This window comes from Bos indicus x Bos taurus, chromosome 7, assembly GCF_003369695.1.
Source record: "Bos indicus x Bos taurus breed Angus x Brahman F1 hybrid chromosome 7, Bos_hybrid_MaternalHap_v2.0, whole genome shotgun sequence".
NCBI lineage: Eukaryota > Metazoa > Chordata > Mammalia > Artiodactyla > Bovidae > Bos > Bos indicus x Bos taurus.
In genome coordinates, this window is record NC_040082.1 from 95,582,980 (window position 1) to 95,606,214 (window position 23,235).

The 23,235-nt window shown below is 55.4% G+C and overlaps 1 protein-coding gene across 4 annotated transcripts in view; it reads right to left on the reverse strand.

Annotated features, from left to right (window-relative positions):
• PDE4A (phosphodiesterase 4A) overlaps positions 1 to 20,803 on the reverse strand; it is a 44,452-nt gene extending 23,649 nt beyond the window's left edge. The window contains exons 1-2 of one of the 4 annotated variants that reach the window (XM_027547755.1): positions 20,662 to 20,803; positions 19,814 to 20,013 (exon numbers count right to left, since the gene is read on the reverse strand). In XM_027547755.1, coding sequence (XP_027403556.1) covers positions 19,814 to 20,013; positions 20,662 to 20,709 — 248 coding nt within the window. In that variant the 5' untranslated portion in view covers positions 20,710 to 20,803. Of the gene's footprint in view, positions 1 to 3,488; positions 3,875 to 4,862; positions 5,120 to 16,638; positions 17,221 to 19,813; positions 20,014 to 20,661 lie in introns of those variants that run through there. The other 3 variants (XM_027547754.1, XM_027547756.1, XM_027547757.1) reach the window with 3 other exon arrangements.
• Positions 20,804 to 23,235: the final 2,432 nt, after the last annotated feature.

A 23,235-nucleotide genomic window follows, 5' to 3' on the forward strand; every position in this document is an offset into this window, starting at 1 on the left:
GTATTCCATGGGGACGGAGTTTCGCTTTAGGAAGATGAAAGTGTCCTGGCAATGGATGGCAGGGGAACAGTTGCACGACAATGTGTGTGTATAACGACACTAAATTGTACAGTCAAGTTAAAGTGGTAAACTTTATTACATATATTTTACTACAATTAAAAAAAAAAAACCTCTCATGCAACAGATACTAAAAAGGTTGAATTTTGGAAATTCCCTGGTGGTCCAGTGGTTAGGGCTCAGTGCTTTCACTGCCGGGGGCCTGGGTTCAATCCCTGGTCAGGGAATTTAAGATTCCACAAGCAGCAGGGCACAGCCGGAAAAACAGTCGAATTTTACTATATGTTAATTTTTTAAGTCAATTAAAAAAAAAAAGGAGTAAAAATACTCTTAGATCATGAATTTGGGCCTTTGATGATAATGCCCATTTATTGAGCACCTGCTGTGTATTGAGTGCCAGGATAGATCCTTTTAGATTTATAGGAATAATAAGGTTGTGGTTTAGTTGCTCAGTTGTATCTAACTCTTTTGCAACCCCCTGGACTATAGCCTGCCAAGCTCCTCTGTCCATGGGATTTCCCAGGCAGGAATATTGGAGTGGGTGGCCATACCCTCCTCCAGGGGATCTTCCGCACCCAGAGATCGAACCAGTGGCACTCGGATTCTTTATCCCTGAGCCAACAGGGAAGCCCCAATAATAAGATACTCAGTATTTGCCTTGTGCCCGGTACTATCTGTAATTTTGTGTGTTTGTCATTATTTTGCTTTTTGTCTTTTGGCCGCACATGGCACGTGGGATCTTAGTTCCCTGACTAGTTCTCGAACCCATGTCCCCTGCATTGGAAGCACAGGAGCTAATCTCTAGACCATCAGGGATGTCCCTCCTGGTACCATCGAAGTGCTTTGTACACATGACCCCAATCAGGTCTCCCACCAATCCTGCGAGTCGGGTTCTATTAATGTCCTGTGTCAATATGGAGGTTGAGGTGCAGAGAGGGAGTGAGGGGCTGGTGGCCTTCCCGCCTGTGAATGAGGTCCTGTCTCCCAAGGTCCCGCCTGGATTTTAGGACTCTGCTGAGTGCCACTGGGGAGGGGAGGAGAGGGACACATACCTCCATCCTGAGGACCTCAGCCCCACCCTAGGAACTGAAGCTGCAGTTGGGGGAACTTGAGACCCAAGCCCAGAGGACACCCAGCTAGACTTGTGGGCAGATCCCACAGCCCCAGGGGGACTCAGCTCACGTAAGCAGGAGCCCAGAGGCCCAGATGGGAAGAAGAGGTTCTCTGGGGCCCTGCTGTTTGTGCTTCCAGGAGCGAATGCCCCCTGGGCTGTGGAAGGACAGAGGAGAGAGGATCAGGTGTGTTGAACAGCAGCCTGAGAGGGACTGAAAGAAGAGTGTGTGTGTGGAAGGGGCGGGAGCAGGTGTCTCAGCTACCCCTCAGAATCAGACCCAGAGCTGTTGGCACTCACTCCTTCCTCACCTGCCACTGCTCACAGTAGCCAAAGTCAGGTTGGAGGTGGCTCCAGCAATGTCCCAATGGGACCCAAAGCCGCAAAACCCGAGTCACGGGCAGCCAAAAGGCCCTGACCTCACAGGCACATACCCAGACACTTCATCAGAAAGCAAACTGAAGGACTTCAGGGACTTCCCTGTTGGTCTGGTGGTTAAGACTTCCAATGCAGGGGGAGCAGGTTTGATCCCTGCTTGGGGAACTAAGAGCCTACAAGCTGCACGGTGAGGCCAAAAAAAAAAAGGAAATGACTTGCCCAAGACTCTCCTTTGGACAGGCTGACCACTTGACGGCATTCAGATGGAGCTACTACCTGCCTCTACTCCTCTGAGGGCCCTGGGCCCGCCCACCTGGGCTCCTGGAGCATCAAATTGGGCCCCTGGAGGACTGGGCAGCCCAGGGACAGACGCAGGCTTTGGAGTTCTGCCGCACAGGCCGATACGAAACAAACAAGCGGTGGAGGTGGAGGGGGCAGGAGAGGAGACAAGTCCCCATTGGTCAGACTCATAGCGATCACAGTAGCCAATTGCTATCAAATGTCACATGCTAGGCACTCTTGTATGCCCAGACGGGTCCTCATGCTCCATTTTCCACAGATAGAAACTGAGGCACAAATAGGATAAGTAACTTGGCTCATGGTAAAGCACGATTAGAACCAGGCCACCAGGCTACAAGGCTGCTGCCCAGTAAATCACTGGGTGTCTGTCTCCCCCAGGCAGGCCTGCCATCTCCCCGGGCTCCCTGCCCCACTCCACCTGACTCCCTCGCAAGAGGTGCCAGGCAGCCTTCATGGAAAGGCCTGGCATTTGCTTTGTGAAGGTCACACGGAGGTTGGGGGCGGGCGGTGGTGTGTGTCTGCCAGGCCGGCACATGGTGCCAGGTGACACGGCAGTTTGTGGGGCTGGTTTGCAAGGAGGGTCTGTATATGTGGGAGTCCAGGGGGGTGTGTACATGCTCTGGAGCCCCCATGTGCGTACACTTGTCTATGTGGATCTGTGTGTGGTCTCTGTGTTGGAGTCTGCATGGATCTGTGTGTCTATGTGTGTGTGACCTTGTCCTCGACTCCTCAGGGGGTATGAGGCATGAATGCTCCTGTGTGTAACAGAGGGCAGGTGGAAATCGGTCCTGAGTGTGTGTTGCAGTGCAAGTGTGCTCCTGCAGTCAGTGTAGTGAGTGCAAGGGGGTGTGAGACCTAGGTTTCTGTGTTATGTCTGTCACCACAGCCACGGCTCACCTGTGCTCCATCAGCCACAAGACCCATGCCTTGCACAGACCACACCAGGTGACCTCAATTACCCTGTGTGGGGGTGTGTCTGTTTGTGTCTTATGTGGCTGCGTTTGTGGACTGTGTGCATCCATGCGAGAGCGCATGTGTGTGTCTGGGTGTCTGAAGGGGTCGATGCAGCGGAGCAAGAACAAGACTAGAGTACTCTGAGAATTCTAAGAACCTAGAGACCACTTCTCTGCCCCAGTGCTGTCCAGCAGATTCGAAATGCCCCCCTACCCCAGGTTTTCCAGCAGGAACCTCCTCCCCACCCCCACCCAACTTGGTTTTCAAGCCTGGCAGCCCCAGCAAGGAAGAAGAGAGGGTAAGGCTGGAGGCACTGAGCAGACAGGGCTGGAGGGACCTGGCTTGAAGCCAGTGGCCTGGGAGTGGAGCCCAGGTGACGCGGGACACACATATTTGCTGCCAGGGTGAATGCCAGAAGCCCAGGTTTAGGGGCACAAGGAGCGTGGAGGAATCCTGGGTAGGTGGGAAGGGGGCAGGACCCAGCATCCATTCTGGGGGCCACCATCTGCAGGAAGCCCTAGGCAGCACCCAGTTTAGGGCCAGAGAAAGAGGGTGAGGCTCCAGGCAGAAACTAAGAACCACTTTGGGGACTCCCCCAAGGCAGACTGCTCCCTGCACCCCCTCCCCATACACAAAGCAGTCAGAGCCCTTCGGTGGCAAAGGAGGGGACTGGCCGCGGGCCACCCACCTGACAGATCTGCCTGGAGGGTACCAACAGGTGTCCTCTTCGCTGAAGGAGAAGTGGACCAGTGACTCAGGGCCCGCGGGAGGCAGTGCCAGGGCAGGGGGCCGGGGCCGGACCCGGGGTGCCGCACTGGAGCGCATGAGTGCCAAGCGCCGACGGCGTGCGCATGGGTACGACCGCGAGGCGGGGTGGCACGCACTGCTCGCCAGGCCCGAGGTGTTTGCGGCGGCTACCGCCGGCGCCGCCTCCACACCCGCCCTCCCGGTGACCCCCCCAGGGACGTCCCCGGGCGTTCGGGCGTCCCCTCGTCCGCTGCGCCAGGGAGGGCTCCGCGCCTGCCTCCTCCCGCGGGGGGCCCTGCGGAACTCTGCGCATACTTCCCGCTTGTCTCTCTTCCCCCGGGCCTCGGAGGGTGCCCCAGGCTCCGGTTTCCCGGGCTCCGAGCCCGCCTCTGACCCCGCCTTCTCTCCCGCTTCCCTGACGTCGAGCTGGGCCCGCTGGAGGTCTCTGAACGCCGCGTGTTCCCCGGGGAGAAACGACTTGCCCGCGGGTGCAGTACAGGGTCCGGTGACATGGATGCGGGGGAGGAAGAGTTAGGGGCTTGAGGGGCGGCGCAGAGGTGAAGACAGAGACACAGAGAGAAAGCGGAGACAGGCACTGACTGCCCCGCCCCAGCCCTTTCCAGCCCCAAACCGGGCTCCCGGGGACCTCGACCCCCTCCTCCTGATCGTGCCCCGCCCCATCTCTTCCCCAAGTCCCCGGACTCGGGTTCTAAACAAGTTGCAGGCCGGAGAGTACGGAGGATGATGGGGGCTCCGGAGAAGCCCCCCGAGTCAGCCCCGGGCCTACCTCCGGGCCGCCAATCTGCAGTTTCCAAGATAAACGGGACACCGGAGAGTCACACCGGATGTGGCCTCCCGGCTCCGCACCCCGCAGGCTTACCGCCCCCGCGGCCCACTCTGGGCCTGGGTACGAAGTGAACGTTCATTTGCTCTCTTTGTGCCTCCTGGCAAGGGAGCTCCCATAGGGCAGCGCTGGCCCCATTTCACAGGCCGTTCCATTAAGGATAACACAACCCAACGTACGTCCCCAGATCATCCTGGGTGGCAGGTGGGCTCCACTCTGCCCCAAAGCCCGACCGCAACTTCAGGTCTGCACAGGAAGTGGGAGGCATGTGGCGTTTATTGAGCGCCTACTGCATGCCTTATCAGATGTCTCCACGGCAACCCTGCCGGGCAGAGATGATTTTTATCGCTGCCCTGTGACGGAAGAGGAAAAAGTGAGGCTGAGCGAGCTAGTTGCGAGCCCCAAAACCCGCGGCTCGCGCCTGATGGCCAGGGTAGGGACTCGAACCCACAGCCACCGGCGCACACTTACCCGGCCCACGCCTGGCGGCCCAAATCCTGAAAGCCACGGAGAAGTCGAAGGCGCCTGCGGAAAGTTGGGGACGGGCTGGCAAAGAAGACCGGCGACGCAGGCGGAGAACGTGGGCGGCGGGGCGCGCGCGGGGCAAGGGGCTCGGGCAGGAACGCCTCGTCCTCGGTGGCCGCCGCTGCCGCCGCCGGGAAGGCCTCCAGCTGTCGTTCAGGGATGCGGCCCAGGCCGCGCGGCCGCGCCATGGCCTGGGCGGCGCGGGGCGGCCCCGCCTCGGCGGGCGCTGGAGAGCAGCGCCGCCCACCCCGCGCGGCCCACGCAGGCCGGCCGCCCTACCCCGGGGCCCACGGGCCCCTCCCCTCCCGGCCGCCTCGGCCCTTCCGGCTATGCGCTAGGGCCGCCCCTGGGGTGGAGCGGGCCAGGGGCCCCCACGCGGCCGCGGCGGGGACACCCCACACACGCTGGGGGCCCCCGCAGTTCCCCTGACGTCCTTACAATCTCCGGAAGCGTCTCTACAAACTCTGGGGATGCCCCCTAGATTTCTGGGGTGCGCTCACACACACCTCCCACGATGTTGAGAGGCCCCACAGACCTCAGGGGCCTGAGACTGAGAGCCCCACTATCCCAGGGAGTGCCCCTACTATCTCTGAGATGTCCCCACACAACCCAGAGATACCCCCCAAATTCCTGGGTTCCGCCACAAAATCCAGATGCCCTGAGAGACTCCCATAGACCCACACACACTCTCATAGCCCCCTGACGTCTGCTCTTTGTTCCTGAGACATTCCCACAACGCCCCAGGGCACCCCAAGAATCACAGGATGCACCCACAAATATCAGAGGTGCTTCAAGAGCCCAGGAGAAACCCCTTCAGATCCCAGGACAATCTGTATGGTTCTCAAATGCCCACCAAACCCCCTAGAGCATTCCCACCAACCCTGAATCATGTCGAGACCCTCCAAACACCCCAAGAAACCCCCACAGCTAGAGCATTCCCACGGATCTCCATGAAGGCCTCCCAAATCCCAGGGTCCCTCACAGACGTCAAGAATGTTTCCACAGTCCCTCAGATTTCCCGCCCCCAGAGCTCCGCAGCACCCCTGAGATGCCTCTAGTGCTGAGACCCTAACATAAACTCAGGGATGCCTTAGGATTCAGGGGATGTTTCCATGACTATGGGGATGCCACCAAAATCTTGGGGTGCCCCATGGACCCCAGAGGCACAACTAGATTCCTCTACAGCTCCTAAGACAGTCCTGAAACCCTGTGCTACCCCTGGAATCCAAGATGTATCCACAATCCTTGGGGCAGCCCCAGAATACCCCCCACAGCCTCCGAGACATGCCTCATAACTCTTAAGAGACCCCTAGAAGCTCTGAGTGTGCTCACAGCCCCCAGACACTCCTAGGGCTCCCCCAGTCCTGCTACTCCTTAGACTCTCTGAGGTATTCTTTAGAATCAGGGCCCCCTCAGCTCATGAGGTGGCTCCAAGAACTTGACCTCCCCTCAGCAGTGACTTCCATGGCGCCCAGTGGTGGTGGGTTTGCATGTGCAGTCACTGTGACTCTGTTGCGGTGGCATATTATCCCCTTTCACAGATGAGGAAACTGAGACTCAGAGAAGTGAAGATTCTTGAATAAAGTCAGCTCTGCCTCTGCTCAGTCGCTTCAGTCATGTCGGACTGCGACTCCATGGACTGTAGCCCGCCAGGCTTCTCTGTCCATGGGATTCTTCAGGCAAGAATACTGGACTGGGTTGCCATTTCCTTCTCCAGGGGATCTTCCCGACCCAGGGATCAAACTCAGGTCTCTTGCATCTCCAGCATCGGCAGGTAGATTCTTTATATATTGAGCCACCTGGGAAGCTTGAAAATCAGCTAACTAGTTATAATTCCAATGCCTACCCCTCCTGTCTGTGACTCCTTTGGGTTAGGGAAGGGGAAGAAGTTTAAAATAAGAAAATGGGGCAAATCTCTAAATCTAAATCATCTCTGTGAATCTCTCCCCTTTCTACCTGTTGGCTCCCAAGTCAAGGGGCACTAAGCTGGACTTACGTAGGCTTGAGTCTGGCCTCCAGTATTTCTTATTCATCTGACCTTGAGCCAGTCACTTCATTTCATGGAGCCTCAGTTTCCCCACCTGTAAAATGGGTTCAATAACATGACACACCTCAGGGATGGACATGTAAAAGGCTCAGAGAAGTGTCTGGACATAATAAGCACTCACTGAATGTTAGTTACTTTTTCTTTTTTAGAGTTTGCTCCAACTACAAGTGCTGGGGCAGCCAGTGACACTTCAGGGAATTTTGAAGGGCTGATCGTCAGAACAAGCGGTCCTGGCAGCTGGTAGGCCCTTACCTGAAAATTCCTCCACCAGGGCAATAAAGCTCATGACTGCCCACACCAAAATGTGTTCCCAAGTCCAAGGTTGGACTCCTCATCACACAATGGGCCAGTAAATCAAGAGACGGGTTGTTGGGGCAAGAAATATCGACATTATTTGGAAAGTTAGCAAGCCAAGAGGATGGTGAACTCATGGCCGAAAGAACCATCTAGTAATGATTATTATTATTGGAGAAACATTTATGCTGCTGCTAAGTCACTTGAGTCATGTACGACTCTGAGCGACCCCATAGACGGCAGCCCACCAGGCTCCCCCGTCCCTGGTATTCTCCAGGCAAGAACACTGGAGTGAGTTGCCATTTCCTTCTCCAATGCATGAAAGTAAAAAGTGAAAGTGAAGTCGCTCAGTCGTGTCCGACCCTCAGTGACCCCATGGACCGTAGCCCACCAGCCTCCTCCCTCCATGGGATTTTCCAGGCAAGAGTACTGGAGTGGGGTGCCATTGCCTTCTCCGAGAAGCATTTACAGAGAGCTTATAATGCGTAAGCCGTGCTATCCACTAACCAGAGGATATAGACAATGGTTATGATGATAATGATGATATAGCAGCTAACCTTCAGAATACTTCCTGTGCATTCACCGCCTCTAGCTATGATCTCATTTAATTCTCACAAAATGCCCATGAAGTGACACTAGTGTCCCATTTTATAGACGGGAAATCTCAGTCTTGGAGAAAAACAACCTGCTCAAAGTCACACAGCCAGTGAGTGGCTGAGCCCAGCTCTAGGTCAGTGGCTATCTCTCTTTATTTCATGACTGCCCCCTGAGTGCCTTTTTATTTATTTTATTTATTAAACATTTTTTTTTGCCACACTGCATAGCATGTGGGATCTTAGTTCCCTGATCAGGAATTGAACCCACGCCACCTGTACTGGAAGCATGGAGTCTTTTTTGTTGTTGCTGTTGCAGGGCTGGGGCTTCGTTGCCACAGGCTGGCTTTCTTTACTTGCTGTCAGCGGGAGCTACCCTCTACTTGGGGCGCACAGGTTTCTCACTGCGGTGGCTGCTCTTGCTGGGGAGCATGGGCTCTAGAACAGGCTCAGTAGTCGTGGCTCACAGGCTCTACATCGCAGGCTCAGTAGTCGTGGCACACGGACTTAGTTGCTCTGCGGCATGTGGAATCTTCCTGGACCAAGGATCAAACTCGTGTCCTCTGGATTGGCAGGCGGATTCTTCACCCCTGGTGCTGTGTGCTCAGTCTCTTCAGTCGTGTCCGACCCTTTGCAACCCCATGGACTGTAGCCCGCCAGGCTCCTGTGCCCATGGGGATCCTCCAGGCAAGAATACTGGAGTGGGTTGCTGCCAGGGAAGTCCTTCTGAGTGTCTTTTTAGATGCTCCCCTCCCCACCACAGTTGCCTCCTCCATGTAATAATGTTAATGGCATAGATATGCTGTATATCTATTTATATACTGGGTATATATCCAGGCTTTATACATAACGCTTTTCTTCACACATCCGCTCCAAGAACCAAATTTCACCCCCTGGAGGTGATGTCACCTTGTTGAGAATGCAGGGTTTCCCTATCTTGACACTATTGACATTTAGCACCTATGATTCTTCGTCCTGGAGGGCAGTCCTATGAGACAGGAGCAGCAGCAGACAGTCTACCGCCTCCCCACTAGATGCCAGTAGCAGCCCCCACACCCAGTCACGACGACTAAAATGTCCCCAGCCATTGCAGATTGCCCTGGTTTGGCACTGTTGCTCTAAACCCACTAAGACCCATGCCCTGGCCACCAGGACCCTTCAGTCCAGGTACAAACAAAAAGGAAGGGCCTTCATACTTACCTGCCCTCAGGGTTCCCTGAATTGTTTTGCTGATTCTTCAAACCAGACTTTGAGAAAATAGGGTTCACACTAGGCCCATTTCAGAGATGGGGAAGTCAAGCCCACCAATTCCCTGGTGATCCAGTGGCTAAGACTCTGCACTGCCAATGCAGGGGGATCAGGTTTGATTCCTGGTCAGGGTACTAGATCCCCCACGCTGCAACTAAAGATCGTGTGTGCCTCAGCTAAGACCTGGTGAAACCAAATAAAAATAAGTGTTTAAAAAGAGAGAGAGAGATAGGGAAGCTCAAGCCCCAGAAAGGGAAGTGACTTGGCAGGAGTCACTCAGCCTGGAAGGAGCACAGCTTGATTATGATTTTTTTTTTTTTTTGACCACACCACACAGCTTGTAGGATCTTAGTTCTCCCACCAGGGATTGAACCCTTGTCCCTAGCAGTGAATGCACCAAATCCTAATTGCTGGACCACCAGGGAATTCCCTCAATTATGTGCTGAGTTGTCTGATTCGGAGACTGGAATTCTGCCCAACAGGGCCTTCATGGTTCAGTTTCCTTCCAGCCCTTTGATCTTTGATCCTTCCTAGGAAGTCAGATATAAACTGAGGTCTAGGGACTTCCCTGGTGGTCTAGTGGCTAAAAGTCTGTGCTCCCAATGCACGGGTCCTGGCTTCAATCCCTGGTCAGGGAACTAGATCCCACATGTTGCAACTAAGACCCAGCACAGCCAAAGAAATTAATAATATTCAAAATAAATAAAATAAAGGGTTGGTCTAAAGCCAACACTGACCCTGACCTACAAGGCCCTACATGAGCTGCTCCATCACCTCCGACCTCATTTCCTTCCAGCACCCCTTGCTCGCTCTGTGCCAGTCACACCTGCCCTCCATGCTTTTCCTCCAGCATGTAAAACAGGTTCCTACCTCAGAACCTTTGCTGTTCCCTCTGCTTGTTACCCTCATAGCATCTTCTCTCACTTCATTTAGGTCTCTGCTCAAAAGTCACTTCCTGAAAGAGATCTTCCCTGACTTCAGGGTCCCTCTTCTCTTCCTGTCCCATGGTCACCATCTGAAATTACTGAATGCCTTTCTGTGCAATTTCCTCCTCACTGGCTAGTCTGAGAACTCCAGGATGGCAGGACTGGGTCCATCACATTCTTCACCACAGCCTGAAGATGCTCAATCAGTGTTTGTGAAATGAATGGCCCTGTTGCAGATGAGGAAACTGAGGCTCAGACAAGGGAAATCCTTTACTGAGGTCACACAGCAAGCCAAGGGCAAAGGCTGGATTTGGGCTCTTAGGAGTAAGAAAACAGCAGGCTCTCATGTACACCCCCCCCCAAACTCTCTCCTCACCCTGAAATCTGCAGTTCCCCAAGGCCCTAGTTTCTTCCAATTCAGAGGAGCTTGCTGGTCAGCAAGGGGGCACCCTGGCAGCCAGGGTTTGAGGTTTGGGGGATGCCCCCTTTCTCTCTCTCTACTGAGGAAGTGCGTTTTGAGGAAGTGCAAGTTCTCAAAACACCAGCTCCAAACTGCATGGCCCCACTGTCAGCCAGCTCAGCCTTACCACAGCCCTACTCAGATCTACCCAGGGCAGATCTTTTTCAGCCCCTGTTTACGGAATAGGAAACTGAGGCACAGAGAGCCGTGATGCTGGTCCAAGGTCACACAGCGAGTCAGCGGTTAGGGCTACAATCTGAATCTTAGCTACTGGTCTGGAGTCTCGGAGACTTGGTTTTTAACCTCAGCTCTGCCTTGACCTTGGGCAAATCACTTATCTCTCGGTTTCCTCGGCAGGAATGCAAAGCCGAAGATCAGTTCAGTTCAGTTCAGTTGCTCAGTCGTGTCCGACTCTTTGCAACCCCATGAATCGCAGCACGCCAGGCCTCCCTATCCATCACCAACTCCCGGAGTTCACTCACGTGAATTGAGTCAGTGATGCCATCCAGCCATCTCATCCTCTGTCGTCCCCTTCTCCTCCTGCCCTCAACCCCTCCCAGCATCAGAGTCTTTTCCAATGAGTCAACTCTTCGCATAAGGTGGCCAAAGTACTGGAGTTTCAGCTTTAGCATCAGTCCTTCCAAAGAAATCCCAGGGCTGATCTCCTTCAGAATGGACTGGTTGGATCTCCTTGCAGTCCAAGGGACTCTCAAGAGTCTTCTCCAACACCACAGTTCAAAAGCATCAATTCTTCGGTGCTCAGCGTTCTTCACAGTCCAACTTTCACATCCATACATGACCACTGGAAAACCATAGCCTTGACTAGATGGACCTTTGTTGGCAAAGTAATGTCTCTGCTTTTCAATATGCTATCTAGGTTGATCATAACTTTTCTTCCAAGGAGTAAGCATCTTTTAATTTCATGGCTGCAGTTACCATCTGCAGTGATTTTGGAGCCCCCCCCCCCAAAAAAAAATAAAGTCTGACACTGTTTCCACTGTTTCCCCATCTATTTCCCATGAAGTGATGGGACCAGATGCCATGATCTTCGTTTTCCGAATGTTGAGCTTTAAGCCAACTTTTTCACTCTCCTCTTTCACTTTGATCAAGAGGCTTTTTAGTTCCTCTTCACTTTCTGCCATAAGGGTGGTGTCATCTGCATATCTGAGGTTATTGATATTTCTCCCGGCAATCTTCATTCCAGCTTGTGCTTCTTCCAGCCCAGCGTTTCTCATGATGTACTCTGCATAGAAGTTAAATAAGCAGGGTGACAATATACAGCCTTGACATACTCCTTTTCCTATTTGGAATCAGTCTGTTGTTCCATGTCCAGTTCGAACTGTTGCTTCCTGACCTGCATATAGGTTTCTCAAGAGGCAGGTCAGGTGGTCTGGTATTCCCATCTCTTTCAGAATTGTCCACAGTTTATTGTGATCCACACAGTCAAAGGCTTTGGCATAGTCAATAAAGCAGAAATAGATGTTTTTCTGGAACTCGCTTGCTTTTTCGATGATCCAGCAGATGTTGGCAATTTGATCTCTGGTTCCTCTGCCTTTTCTAAAACCAGCTTGAACATCTGGAAGTTTACCGTTCATGTATTGCTGAAGCCTGGCTTGGAGAATTTTGAGCATTACTTTACTAGCATGTGAGATGAGTGCAATTGTGCGGTAGTTTGAGCATTCTTTGGCATTGCCTTTCTTTGGGATTGGAAATAAAAACTGACCCTTTCCAGTCCTGTCGCCACTGCTGAGTTTTCCAAATTTGCTGGCATATTGAGTGCAGCACTTTCACAGCATCATCTTTCAGGATTTGAAATAGCTCAACTGGAATTCCATCACCTCCACTAGCTTTGTTCGTAGTGATGCTTTCTAAGGCCCACTTGACTTCACATTCCAGGATGTCTGGCTCTAGGTCAGTGATCACACCATCGTGATTATCTTGGTCGTGAAAAGCCAAAGATGCGGGGAGTTAAAACGCAGGTTGGTGTTAGGAGGCCATCGCATGGACATCAGCTTGGGCCAAGGCGCGCGGGGGCGAGCCGGGAACTCTGCGTCCTCAACTTCGCCGCCAAATTCCTCTGCATCCGCCAGGCGGCTGTTTCCACTACGCTCGGCCCGGGGTGGAGGATGGAGGTGGTAGCCTGGTCCCAACCTCGGGTGGGCGAGGACCTCACTCAGGAGCCTGCGGTCAGCCGGCCTGGCGCCCGCTCTCCCGGGCGCTCAATAAACATGCAATAATAATCCAGGGGCTCCGCAGCAGTGGCGGCGGCGGCGGCGACTTTGCTGGACTCTGGGGGACTAGAGTCCCGGGGGCAGGTTCGGACTCGGAGCGCATACTCAGCCTGTGCCTCCCTTGTCACCCAGCAGAGGGCGCGCGGAGGGCGGGGCGCGAGGAGAAACCTGCTCTCAAAACACACGCAGGGATGTGGGGGCGCCAGTGACTGGGGGAGGCGAAGCCCCCAGTGGAAACCACTGGCCAGAGAGAGACCCCAATCCGGCTTCGTCCAACCCTTCCTGGGACCAGGCAGCGCCCCTCTGGGCAGGGAGCGTCTGGAGGTACCCAAAAGGGGTCTCTACGCTGGCCTCGCACCTAATTCCGACAAGTTCCCCCACCTCACCACCAGAGTCCTCTTCCTCCCGCTCCATCTGCTTCTTGACAGATCGTGGTGGTGCCATGACTCAGCCCCACAGGGCGCTGGGAGCGCAGGCTCTTACATTCCCAGGTCTGGAGGGGGGTTGCGCATGCCATCTCAGATGGAGGATGGAGTGCCCTCTCTTTGGAGGTTCCTGTGATTCAAGTCTAAAGGGCTCTCCGGATCCCTTTTTCAGTGGTTGCATGAACTCTAACGTGGGTAGTACTGGAATCCCGCGTGTGTGCACCATTTCTGGGGAACTGAGCTGGCTGAATGCCCATTTAAAACGAGTGCAGTTCCCACTGGCCGCCTCTGTTTCCCCTTCTTCCTTCTGCCTGGGGGTGGGGGAGGACGCTGGCACCAGTGCCCTCCCTGCAGTCGCCGGAGGCTGCACAGGCCCACAGCGGAACAGAAACCTGACCTCCTGCCGGGATGTGGTTGAGGTTCCTGTTTTTCCCTCCCATACTAGAGGGGCAAGCTTCCCTGGTAGCTCAGATGGTAAAGAATCTGCCTGCAAGGCAGAAGATCCAGTTTTGATCCCTAGGTCGGGAAGATCCCCTGGAGAAGGGAATGGCAACCGACTCCAGTATTCTTGCCGGGAGAATTCCGTGGACAGAAGATCCTGGTCGGCTAGTCCATGGGGTCCCAAAGAGCTGGACATGACTGAGCAACTAACACACACTAGAGGAGCAGGGTCTACCTAGGTCCCAGCTCCTCTCCCAAATCCCGGTCCCTGAGTGACTGTCTACCAAGCACTTGCTGTGTTAAGTCCTTTACACACATCCCCAATCTCACAGAATTCTCAAAATGAGCCCTACGGGGGACCTTCCTGGTGGGCCAGTGGCTAAGACTCTGCACTTCCAACGCAGGGGGGCTGGATTTAATCCCTGGTCAGGGAACTAGATTCCAAATCCTGCAACTAAGATCCAGCACAGCCAAAGTAATTAATTAATTATTTTTTTAAAAATGACCCCAGGTGGTCCAGAGGTTAAGAATCCACCTTCTAATGCAGGTGACACAGGTTTGATCCCTGGTCAGGGAACTGGGATCCCACACGCTGTATAGGCAACTAAGCCCAAGAGCCACAACGAGAGAGAAGTCCTTGCACTGCAACTGAGACTCGAAGCAGCTAAAAATAAATAAATGTATCTTTTTCAAATGACCCCCACAAGGCAGTTGGGGAAAGGCAGATGGGGAAACTGGGGCTTAGAGAGGCCAAGACACTTGGCCCAGGGTGCACAGGAATCAGAGGGGACCTGTGTTGGAATGAATTTCAGCTCTGCCATTTCCTGGTTGTGTGAACCTGGGTAAGAAGAACAGGCTTTGCCCCTCTGGGCCTCTGCTTCCCATGTGTCCAACAGGAATACCTCATGGATCACTGGAGATGAAATGTGGAAAAGTTCCCGGCATGGAGCCCAAGAGCAAGCCATTATGAGTTGGACGCCACTAAGATAATGATGGTTATTATCACTCAGTCATTGTCCCAAGAGAGTCAGCACCCCAGAGACCAGGGTAGGAGGAATCTCTGGGGCCTAAAAAGGGAATAACGCTCTGTTCCTATTGCACCCCACCCCCTTGTGGGTGTCTCAGGACAGTGACCTGAGCCAGTTTGGCAAGTTGCCCCTGGTCTTTGGCATTTCCTGTTGATTCCAGCTTTGTTTTCCTTCAATTCCCTCTGGGAAATAGCAGGCTGTGAGTACTGGATCCATGACACTTGCTTCCTGGGATGGGGTCAGGGATGCTGAGGCTGGGGTGTGTCCCGAATGGAGGTGGGTGGGTGATCTAGAGGCTGTGGTGCCAGCTGGAGGTCCCCAGAGAAGGCCAGAATAGGAGGGTCCCAGCCTAGAGGGGCCTCCCTCAGGAACTCTGGGAGAGGCCTGCATCTGACTGTCCCAGTGATGTTCCAAACTCCCATGGGAGTCAGACAAAGCACGCAGTCAAAGCCATGAGTCACACATGTCACCAGGACACAAGGTCAGACACCAGAGCATCATAGGAACATTAGGTAATTAGAGCTTGGCATGCCAGGCAGTCAGAAGCACACCCCAAAAGTCAGAGCACCAACACCCAGGCACAGGACACGCAAGCATCCTAGAGCAGTGTCTCAATCACAGTGTCCCAGGTACGAACAGTCGTGTTGACACAATCACATGGCCCCCAGGAGTATACACATCACAGGGCAACCATCACTGCATCCCAGAGACACTCTGTCACAATCACTGCCCTACAGTCACTCTGTCTTAATGACGGTCCCAGGAGTCTGTCCTGAGTCTGTCACCATCACTGCCCAGAGACACACCATCACCTTGTCATAATCACTGTCCCAGGAGCAGACAGTCACTCTACGACACTCACCATGTCTTATGGGCACGCATAGTCAGTGACACAATCGCAACGTCCTGTGAGCACACACAGCCATGCTGTCACAATGACAGTGTTCCAGTAACATGCACAGCCATGCTGTCATAATCACAGCATCCCAGGAGCACACACAGTCACCCTGCAAAGTCACTGTGCCCCAGGGCTACATGAAGTCACCGTCATAGTCACTGTACCAGAAGCACATAGTCATATAAGCACAGACCCGAAGAACACACAGTCATAGGGACCCCATCACCATGTCCCTGAAGCACACAAGTCACATAGACAACAATCACTGTCCTGGGAGCACGTAGTCAGCATGTCACAAACTACAATATCCTGGAAACATGCACAGTTATGCTGTGACAGTCACAGGACCCCAGAAACCCAGGCAGAGCATGCAGCCACAGCTGGCCATTCCCAACAGCTGGATGACCAACTCCGGTCAATGAGAGGGTACCCAACACACCTCATCACTGTCATTAGAGGAGGCAGGGACTCCCTCACCCTATGTTGGGACTATGCGCCCCCTGAACACTGCTCCTTCCCTCTAGGCAGCTACTGAGCCTTAACATTCCTGCCCTGAGAGGGGACTCCCACATAGCGCACAGCCCCCAAGATAGGGCTCCCTCAGAGGCCCCCTTTAGATTACTGACCTCAGCTGCAGTGCAAGTCCAGGAATCCCGCTCCCAATAGGTTCTTGCAGGCTTTAGAAGGACTCAGAGCTCGCCAGTCTGCAGGAAGCATTGTGGTCCTAGCAGGCATTCCCCCCTCCCCCGCTACAGAGTTCCCCAAACACAGGGAATCTAGCCCTTAAAACAGCACCCCCAGGAAAGCCCGGTCAAGTGGTTCCCAGCCTAGCCGTTGTCTTGCTCTGTCACCGTAGACACCTAAAGTTGCAGCCTTCAACTAAGATTCCCGTTAACACACGCAGCATGGCGCCTCCTAAGTTGACCCCAGGATCAGCTTCAGTTGGACGCCTCGCTTGCGGTGCACGATCAGGGGGCCCAGGTCCTCGACGCCCCCGCAGAACTCCCCTTCGGTCCCCATCAGTCACACTGACCCCACCCGCAGCACAGCGCCCCCTGCGGTCAGTGGAGAGAGTTGCGTCCTCTCTGCGCGCCTATCCGCTCCGCGCGCGTCCGCAGCTCGGAGTCTTACCGCCTGCAGCTGCCTCCGCCCGCGCTGCCGCTGCCGCTGCCGTGAAAGGACGAGGGCCAGGACATGCGGGATGTGCGCAGGCCAGGCCGGTCGCCGGTGTCCACGGCGTCGGCGCGCTCTATGGGCCGATGTGGCGGCCGTTCGGGCTCCGCGCGCTCCGCGCTGTCCGAGTAGCCGCGCTGCTGGATACGGATGGGGGTCCGCGGCTGCCGCCACAGGTGCTGGGGGGGCGGCTTCAGGGTGGCCTGGCCCTCCCGGGGCCCAGGCAGAGACAAAGACAGGCTCCTCTCCGAGGGGACGGCCGGGGGCTCCATGGCCCTGGCCCCCACCTGCACCCTAGGGGGCCCTGGCCTCTCCAAAACAGCTGAACCCTGCTCAGCTGCGCGCCAGCTGATGCGCCCGGGGTCCCGCAGGTGCGCCTGGCCTCGGTGGGGCCATGGCGTCCCGGGAAGAGACCCGGGGGCGCTGCGGGCCGATCGCCCCCGGGCCGGGCGCGGAGGTTCCCTGTCGGCGCCTTGGCTCTCCGTTCGATGCTCGGCAGCGCTCTCGGCGTTCAGCGTCCCGCTCGGAGCCAGCCCAGGCTCCCCCGCCCCGTCCCGCCTCTCCCCGCCCCCCGCCCGCCGCGGCTGTCAGCACCGCCCCCCTCCTCCTCCGTCCGGGCCAGTGGGGGGCAGCCACCCAAGGAGGGGGCCCTTCCCGCCCACGCAGAGCCCCGCTCCCCGCGGGGAGGGGGAGCCGGAACTCGGCTCTCTCCAGAGCTCCCTGCCTTAGTCGCGGTGCACACGGGTACCAAGGAGTTAAACGGTTAATCCGATCATGAAGGAGACACCCGACTGGTTGCCGGTGTGTCAGTCAGTCTGTCCATCATGGTGGGGGCGGAGCCCAGTGCGGACTTGTCCTCGCCTCTACCCCTGGCCAGGGGGAGCTGGTGAGGAGTGGTCCCGGTAACTCGGACGCGGTCCCTGCAGCGGGCTGCGACGGTGTTCGGGGAGTCTCCTGTTGGTGGGTCAGGGGATGGCGATGGTGTGTGCCCGGGGCGGGATGTGCGCGCACGTGGCCTCTTCCGAAGGTTTGTCTGTGTTTTCGTTGTCTGCTCGAAGTGTGTGCGCGCACGTGGTTGGCTGCTGCGATCTGCCTGTTTATCTGGATTTCGCTGTGCGTGTATGTGCCTGTCTGTGTCTGAAGGAAGTGTGTGCACGTGTGCTGCCTGTTTGGAGGGTGTGCGCCTCTACAGGGTCTGTTCTGGTGGCCTGGGAGCTGTGCCTGTGTTCCCACGCGATTGGGTGTGTACTGTGGTCGGTCCGCGCTTGCGGAGTTTTGCACTCGACTCTGCCTCTGTTTGACTGGTGTCTGAGAGAGTCAACGTGTGTTGGTGTGTGTGTGTGTGTGTGTGTGTGTGGTCGACCTGGGGCCGCTTTGAGGTGTTTCCCTTTGGTTTCTGTGTGGCTCCGGAAGGATACCCGGTGGCTGATACCCCAACTGCCCGCCCACCGCTCTGTGCGTCGCTGCCTCTTCTAAAGCGCTTCTGCAGGAGGTAAACTGAGGCAGGTCCCGGGCAGCCGCGGGACGCACTCCCGTGCCCTTTTCAGGCGAGTAAACAGCCGCGCCTCCTCCCCGCTGCCCCCGCCGGCAGAGCCCCCCTTCCGGCACCTAAATCGGGAGTCGCCGTGACTCACGCTCCCGCCTCCCCCAGCGCCGCGCCGAGCGCGAGCGAGCAAAGAGCTAGCGGGATCCGAGAGCCCTCCCTTCCCCCCGCCCCGGCCCGGGACCGAGCCCTGGTGAAGGAGGCTGCGGGGCAGAGGGCCGTGTACACACCCTTGTGCCCCATCCCCCGCCCGTGCCCCGGTCGATGCGCGCCCGGATTAAGGAGCTCGGAAGCCAGTCCACAAAACCAGGCCCCGCCCCTGTGCGCCCCCCTCAAGGGCTCCCCCGGGCAGGCCGTGCCGTCTGCCACCGCCCTCCCTCCGCACTGTTCTTATTAAAAAAAGAGAGAGAGAGAGAGAGAAAGCTCCAACCCCCACAGCCGCTTTTCTCCCTGCCAGAGGGGGCTCCGGGCGTGGGCGAACGCGGAGCTAGAACCGCCCTGCCATTAGCAGCCGCTGAATGTCCCAGAGGCCAGAACTGTGTCCCCCACTTCTCTCGGGGACCCTCCCCACAAGTGCATACCCAAAAAAAGCTTCTAGGGAATTCACAAGGGCTGTGATTCCTCCCCAGATCACTTGAGGGTCTTGGGTTGGACCAAATTCTTGGGGTCAGGGGTATTGTTGGATTGGCCAAAGCTCAGAGTGGGGTAAATGCTGTGTGTGTGGGGGTCAGGTCACAGCGGGGGTGGCAGAAAAAGGAAGGCCCAAGGCAGTGGGCCAGAGCAGGTCACTGGATCTGTGGCCTGAAGGAGGCTAGAGGGATTTGGAGTTGGGGTGGGGGGTTCATTAAGCCATTTGGAGAGGAGAATGACAGTCACTTCTTCCCTCATCTGGAAATGAATCATTGTAGCATGATCCAAGCAGAGACCCTGGAGCCCTTTGAGTAGACAAAGGGGTGGGTGGGGAGATTGAGGCTGCAGAAAACAGTGGCCCGAGGAGGGCAGTGGGGACAGGGCCCGCCAGCAGCCAGGACTAGCTCAGTCGTCTGGCTTTCAAATTCATCCTTGGGCCAAGAGGAGGGTTGAAGTACCCTCTGAGGACCCCAGATGAGAAAGAGCAAGGAAGTTCAGTGTGAAGCTAGGCTCAGAAGAAAGAAAAATGCCAGTCCAGACCCCCTGCAGTGTCCCACTATCCCCTTTTAACGCCTTGAAGAAACGACATCCTCTTAGAAAGGGAAATAGAGGTGCACACGGATTGGTGGGACGTGTACTCCCTAACCTGTCCCAGCTTTCTGCTTATGGGAGCATTCTTGCAGACTGGAGGGTCCAAAACCTTTCTAAAACCCTGCTCCTTGCTGGCGGAGGCAGCTGCAAAATGGAAGAAGGGGTTCCTCTAAAGCCTGCAAGAGGTGCCACTTGGGGGCGGTGGGATGTCACAACCTGATCCACCAAGCTCCAGGAGAACTTTCAGCTGGTTTTGCACAACTCAGGAAGCCAGGAGCCTGGAGCAAAGGAAAGGGCTGGTGGCTGGAATTAGCCCAGCTGGCCCTGTTCCTCCATCCCACCTCCCAGCCCGGTCCACCTCCCGCCTACCTGTCAGCTTTGGTGATGGAAATTCGCGGAGGGATCAGCAGCGGCAGAGTGGTGGGCCGAGGAGGCAGAGGGACCCCAGGGTCCAAGGGCTCAGGCTCAGCCCAGCCTAGGCCTGGACCCGTGGAGAGGCGTCGGCGAGGGCGTCGGAGGTCAGCCCCCAGCATGTTGGCTCGGCCCGGCTCGGGGGTCTCTCGAGGCCTCTGAGGTGAGACAAGGGCGGGATAGGGGTACAGCCTGGTCAGGCAGCTCTGAGCTCCTCCCCGCAGTAACGTGCCTCCCTGGCCATCTGAGAGAGGCGCCTATGGGGATTAAGGCTTCTGTGCCCCGCTCCCATTTTAGCATCCCTCTCACAGAGGGGGCGTCCCCAGCTCTTACATTTGAAAGGTGCCCTTTCTCAGTCATAATTTTTGTGGGGTTCCCTTTTGATGTCTCCATCCTGGGGCTTCTGGGGCCTCATGCCTGTAGTCCGTCCTCACCACGAAACCTTTCTAACACATCACCACCCTCCACGTCTACGAAGCCTCTTAAATGTATGTGGCCTCCTCCCTTCCTTACATCTGAGACCCTAAAGACCTTCAGCCCCAGCAACTCTCCGCACCCACCCTACAATCCTCTCCCTATTGGGAAAACCCCTGGAAGGCCCTGCCTTCTAACCCTGGGCTAAGAGCCTCTTAATCCGGGCAGCAGCAGAATAATGAAGTCAAGGGAGTAAACTGAGGCACGAGGGGACAAGACTTGATGCCTCGAGGAAGTAGGGCCAGGCTTAGTGAGCAGCTGTGGTCACTAGGGGGCTCCCGACCCCCAACCCAACCCAAACCTCGTCCCCAGCCCCGCCCCGCCTCTCGCACCTCGTCCCCGGTTCCGGCCACCGACAGGACACTGCGACTCCTCTTCATTTCGCCAAACTAGCGTGCCTCGGGTGCTCCATGTCATGCCCCGGCTAGTGCCTCCTACAGGACCAGGCCAAAGGCGTCTACCATCAGCGCCCTGGGGCTCCCCCTGCGGGCTGAGCATGGAATCCACCTCCGCACCTCGCCAATTGCCTCTCCCGGGGCGTGACGTCAGCGGGTGACTGACGCACTGCCTGTTGGTGACGTCACACGCACGTTGCCAGAGCAACAGCTGACGCACGGCCGGGCTCTGAACAGTGTCAATGCCTAGATTGGCCACTGGGGGGCCGGGAGCCTCGGGCCCGGGTCGCCCCAGCCCCCACCGGTCCTCCTGCGGGGGCTTCCCCAGCCTGGGGATCCCTCAGAGAAGACCGGGAGCTCCCAGAGCCGGCCACGTGTGGCGCGTGGTCTGAGCTGGGGGCCGGAGGAAGCGTCTCCTCCGAGCTGTTGGGATTTTATGCCTAAACCCGAAATAGCTCCGATGTGCGGGGGCCGGGCGCAGCGAGACGGCGGTTTGGGCACAGATGGGGGACGCGCAGGCAGAGGCTCGCGGAGACAGACAGGGACGCGTGGAAATAGAAACAGACAGACAGGGACACAGACGCAACTCCCGGTGAAGAGTGCGCTCTGCTGCCGGCAATCCCTATCTAAAAGCTTGGGGGAGGGGAAGCCTGGCTCGCTCTACCTTTGCACCCAGGCGCTGCAAATTATGGCTGTGTGGCCGTAGGTCAGTGCATTAAACTCTCTGAGCCTGTTTCACCTCTGTGAAATGGAATGATAATTCTTACAGGTTCTATATGAGAATGAAATGAGATCTGCTGCTAAGTCGCTTCAGTCGTGTCCGACTCTGTGCGACCCCAGAGACGGCAGCCCACCAGGCTCCGCCGTCCCTGGGATTCTCCAGGCAAGAACACTGGAGTGGGTTGCCATTTCCTTCTCCAGTGCATGAAAGTGAAAAGTGAAAAGTGAAAGTGAAGTCGCTCAGTCGTCTCCGACTCTTAGCGACCCCATGGACCGCAGCCTACCAGGCTCTTCCGTCTATGGGATTTTCCAGGCAAGAGTACTGAAGTGGGGTGCCATTGCCTTCTCCAGAAATGAAATCAGACCATATTGAATTCTTGAAGAACTGGCACTCAGTAATTGCTTAATAAATGCTATTGACATCTGAGCCTGCTGCTGTTCAGTCGCTAAGTCCTGTCTGATCCTTTGCGATCCCATGGACTGCAGCCCACCAGGGTTCCCTGTCCTTCACCATTTCCCAGAGTTTGCTCAAATTCATGTCCATTGTGTCGGTGATGCCATCCAACTACATGTCATCCTCTGTCACCCACTTCTCCTCCTGCCCTCAGTCTTTCCCAGCATCAGGCGTTTCCAGTGTGTCGGCTCTTTGCATCAGGTGGCCAAAGTATCTGAACCTGTGGGAGCCCATTAGAATCCACATCAGATCGTGACCCTCCTCTGCTCAGAGCCCTCCATGGCTTTCACCTTCTTCAGAGGAGACATCAAAGTCCTCAACAAGAGGCTCACAGAGTCCTGCATAACGTCTCTGTCCTCATTCCTCCCACTCTCCCCTAGGCTCACTCTGCTCCATCTACACTGGCCCCTTGACTGCTTCTGGACACACTTGGCATTCTCTAACCTCAGAGCCTTTGCACTTTCTGTTCCCTCTGCCTTAAATATCCACAGGTCCCTCACATCCTTCAGGTCTTCGTAACATCTCACCTTTTCAGTATTTCTCGCCTCCCCACTGCTGTTTAAAGTTGCTAGCCCCTCAGGATTCCTGAATTTTCTTATCCTGCTGTATTTTTTCCATAGAATTTATCACCTAAATACATACTATGTAATTTACTTATTACATGTACTGTTGGTCTTGTTCTACCCCAGAATATCAGCTGCAGGAGGACAAAAATATTTTATCTGTTTTATTAATTACTATATGCCCGGTGCCTAGAACTGAATCTGGAACATAGTAGTCTCTTACTAAGTTTTTGTTCAATGTCGGGTTATTATTTTGAGGACTCAAGAGCATATTTATTAAGTTCCTAGAAAGTCTACTATGGACTGGCCACATTACTCCCTACCTTGGCTCTCATTACTTTTTCTTGCCCTATAGCTCTAGCTATAGCACTTCAGTTCAATGTCAACTGGTAGAAATGAATATAAACATCATCTTACCCATGCAGCACTTAGCACCAGGCAAGCTCATGACAGACAGCTGTTGAACAAATGGATGTATGTATGAATATTGTTCAATGGTCACCTTCACTTCTCGACCAGACTCAATCAGTCGGTGTTCTGGGCTCCCACTGCTGCTTATTCTGCCCCTATTAAAGCACTCATCATTTGAGGTTATATTTTTATTCCCCACTACAGCTCTGTGAGGGCAAGAAATGGTACGCATTCATCGTGGTCCCCTGCACATAGTCTCAGTGAATGCTGAAAGAATAAGTGAGGGAACAAATTAGCATAAAGAGAAAGAGGCACCCTCTCTTCTGTATGCAGACAGACCAGACACATATGCTCAGACAGGCA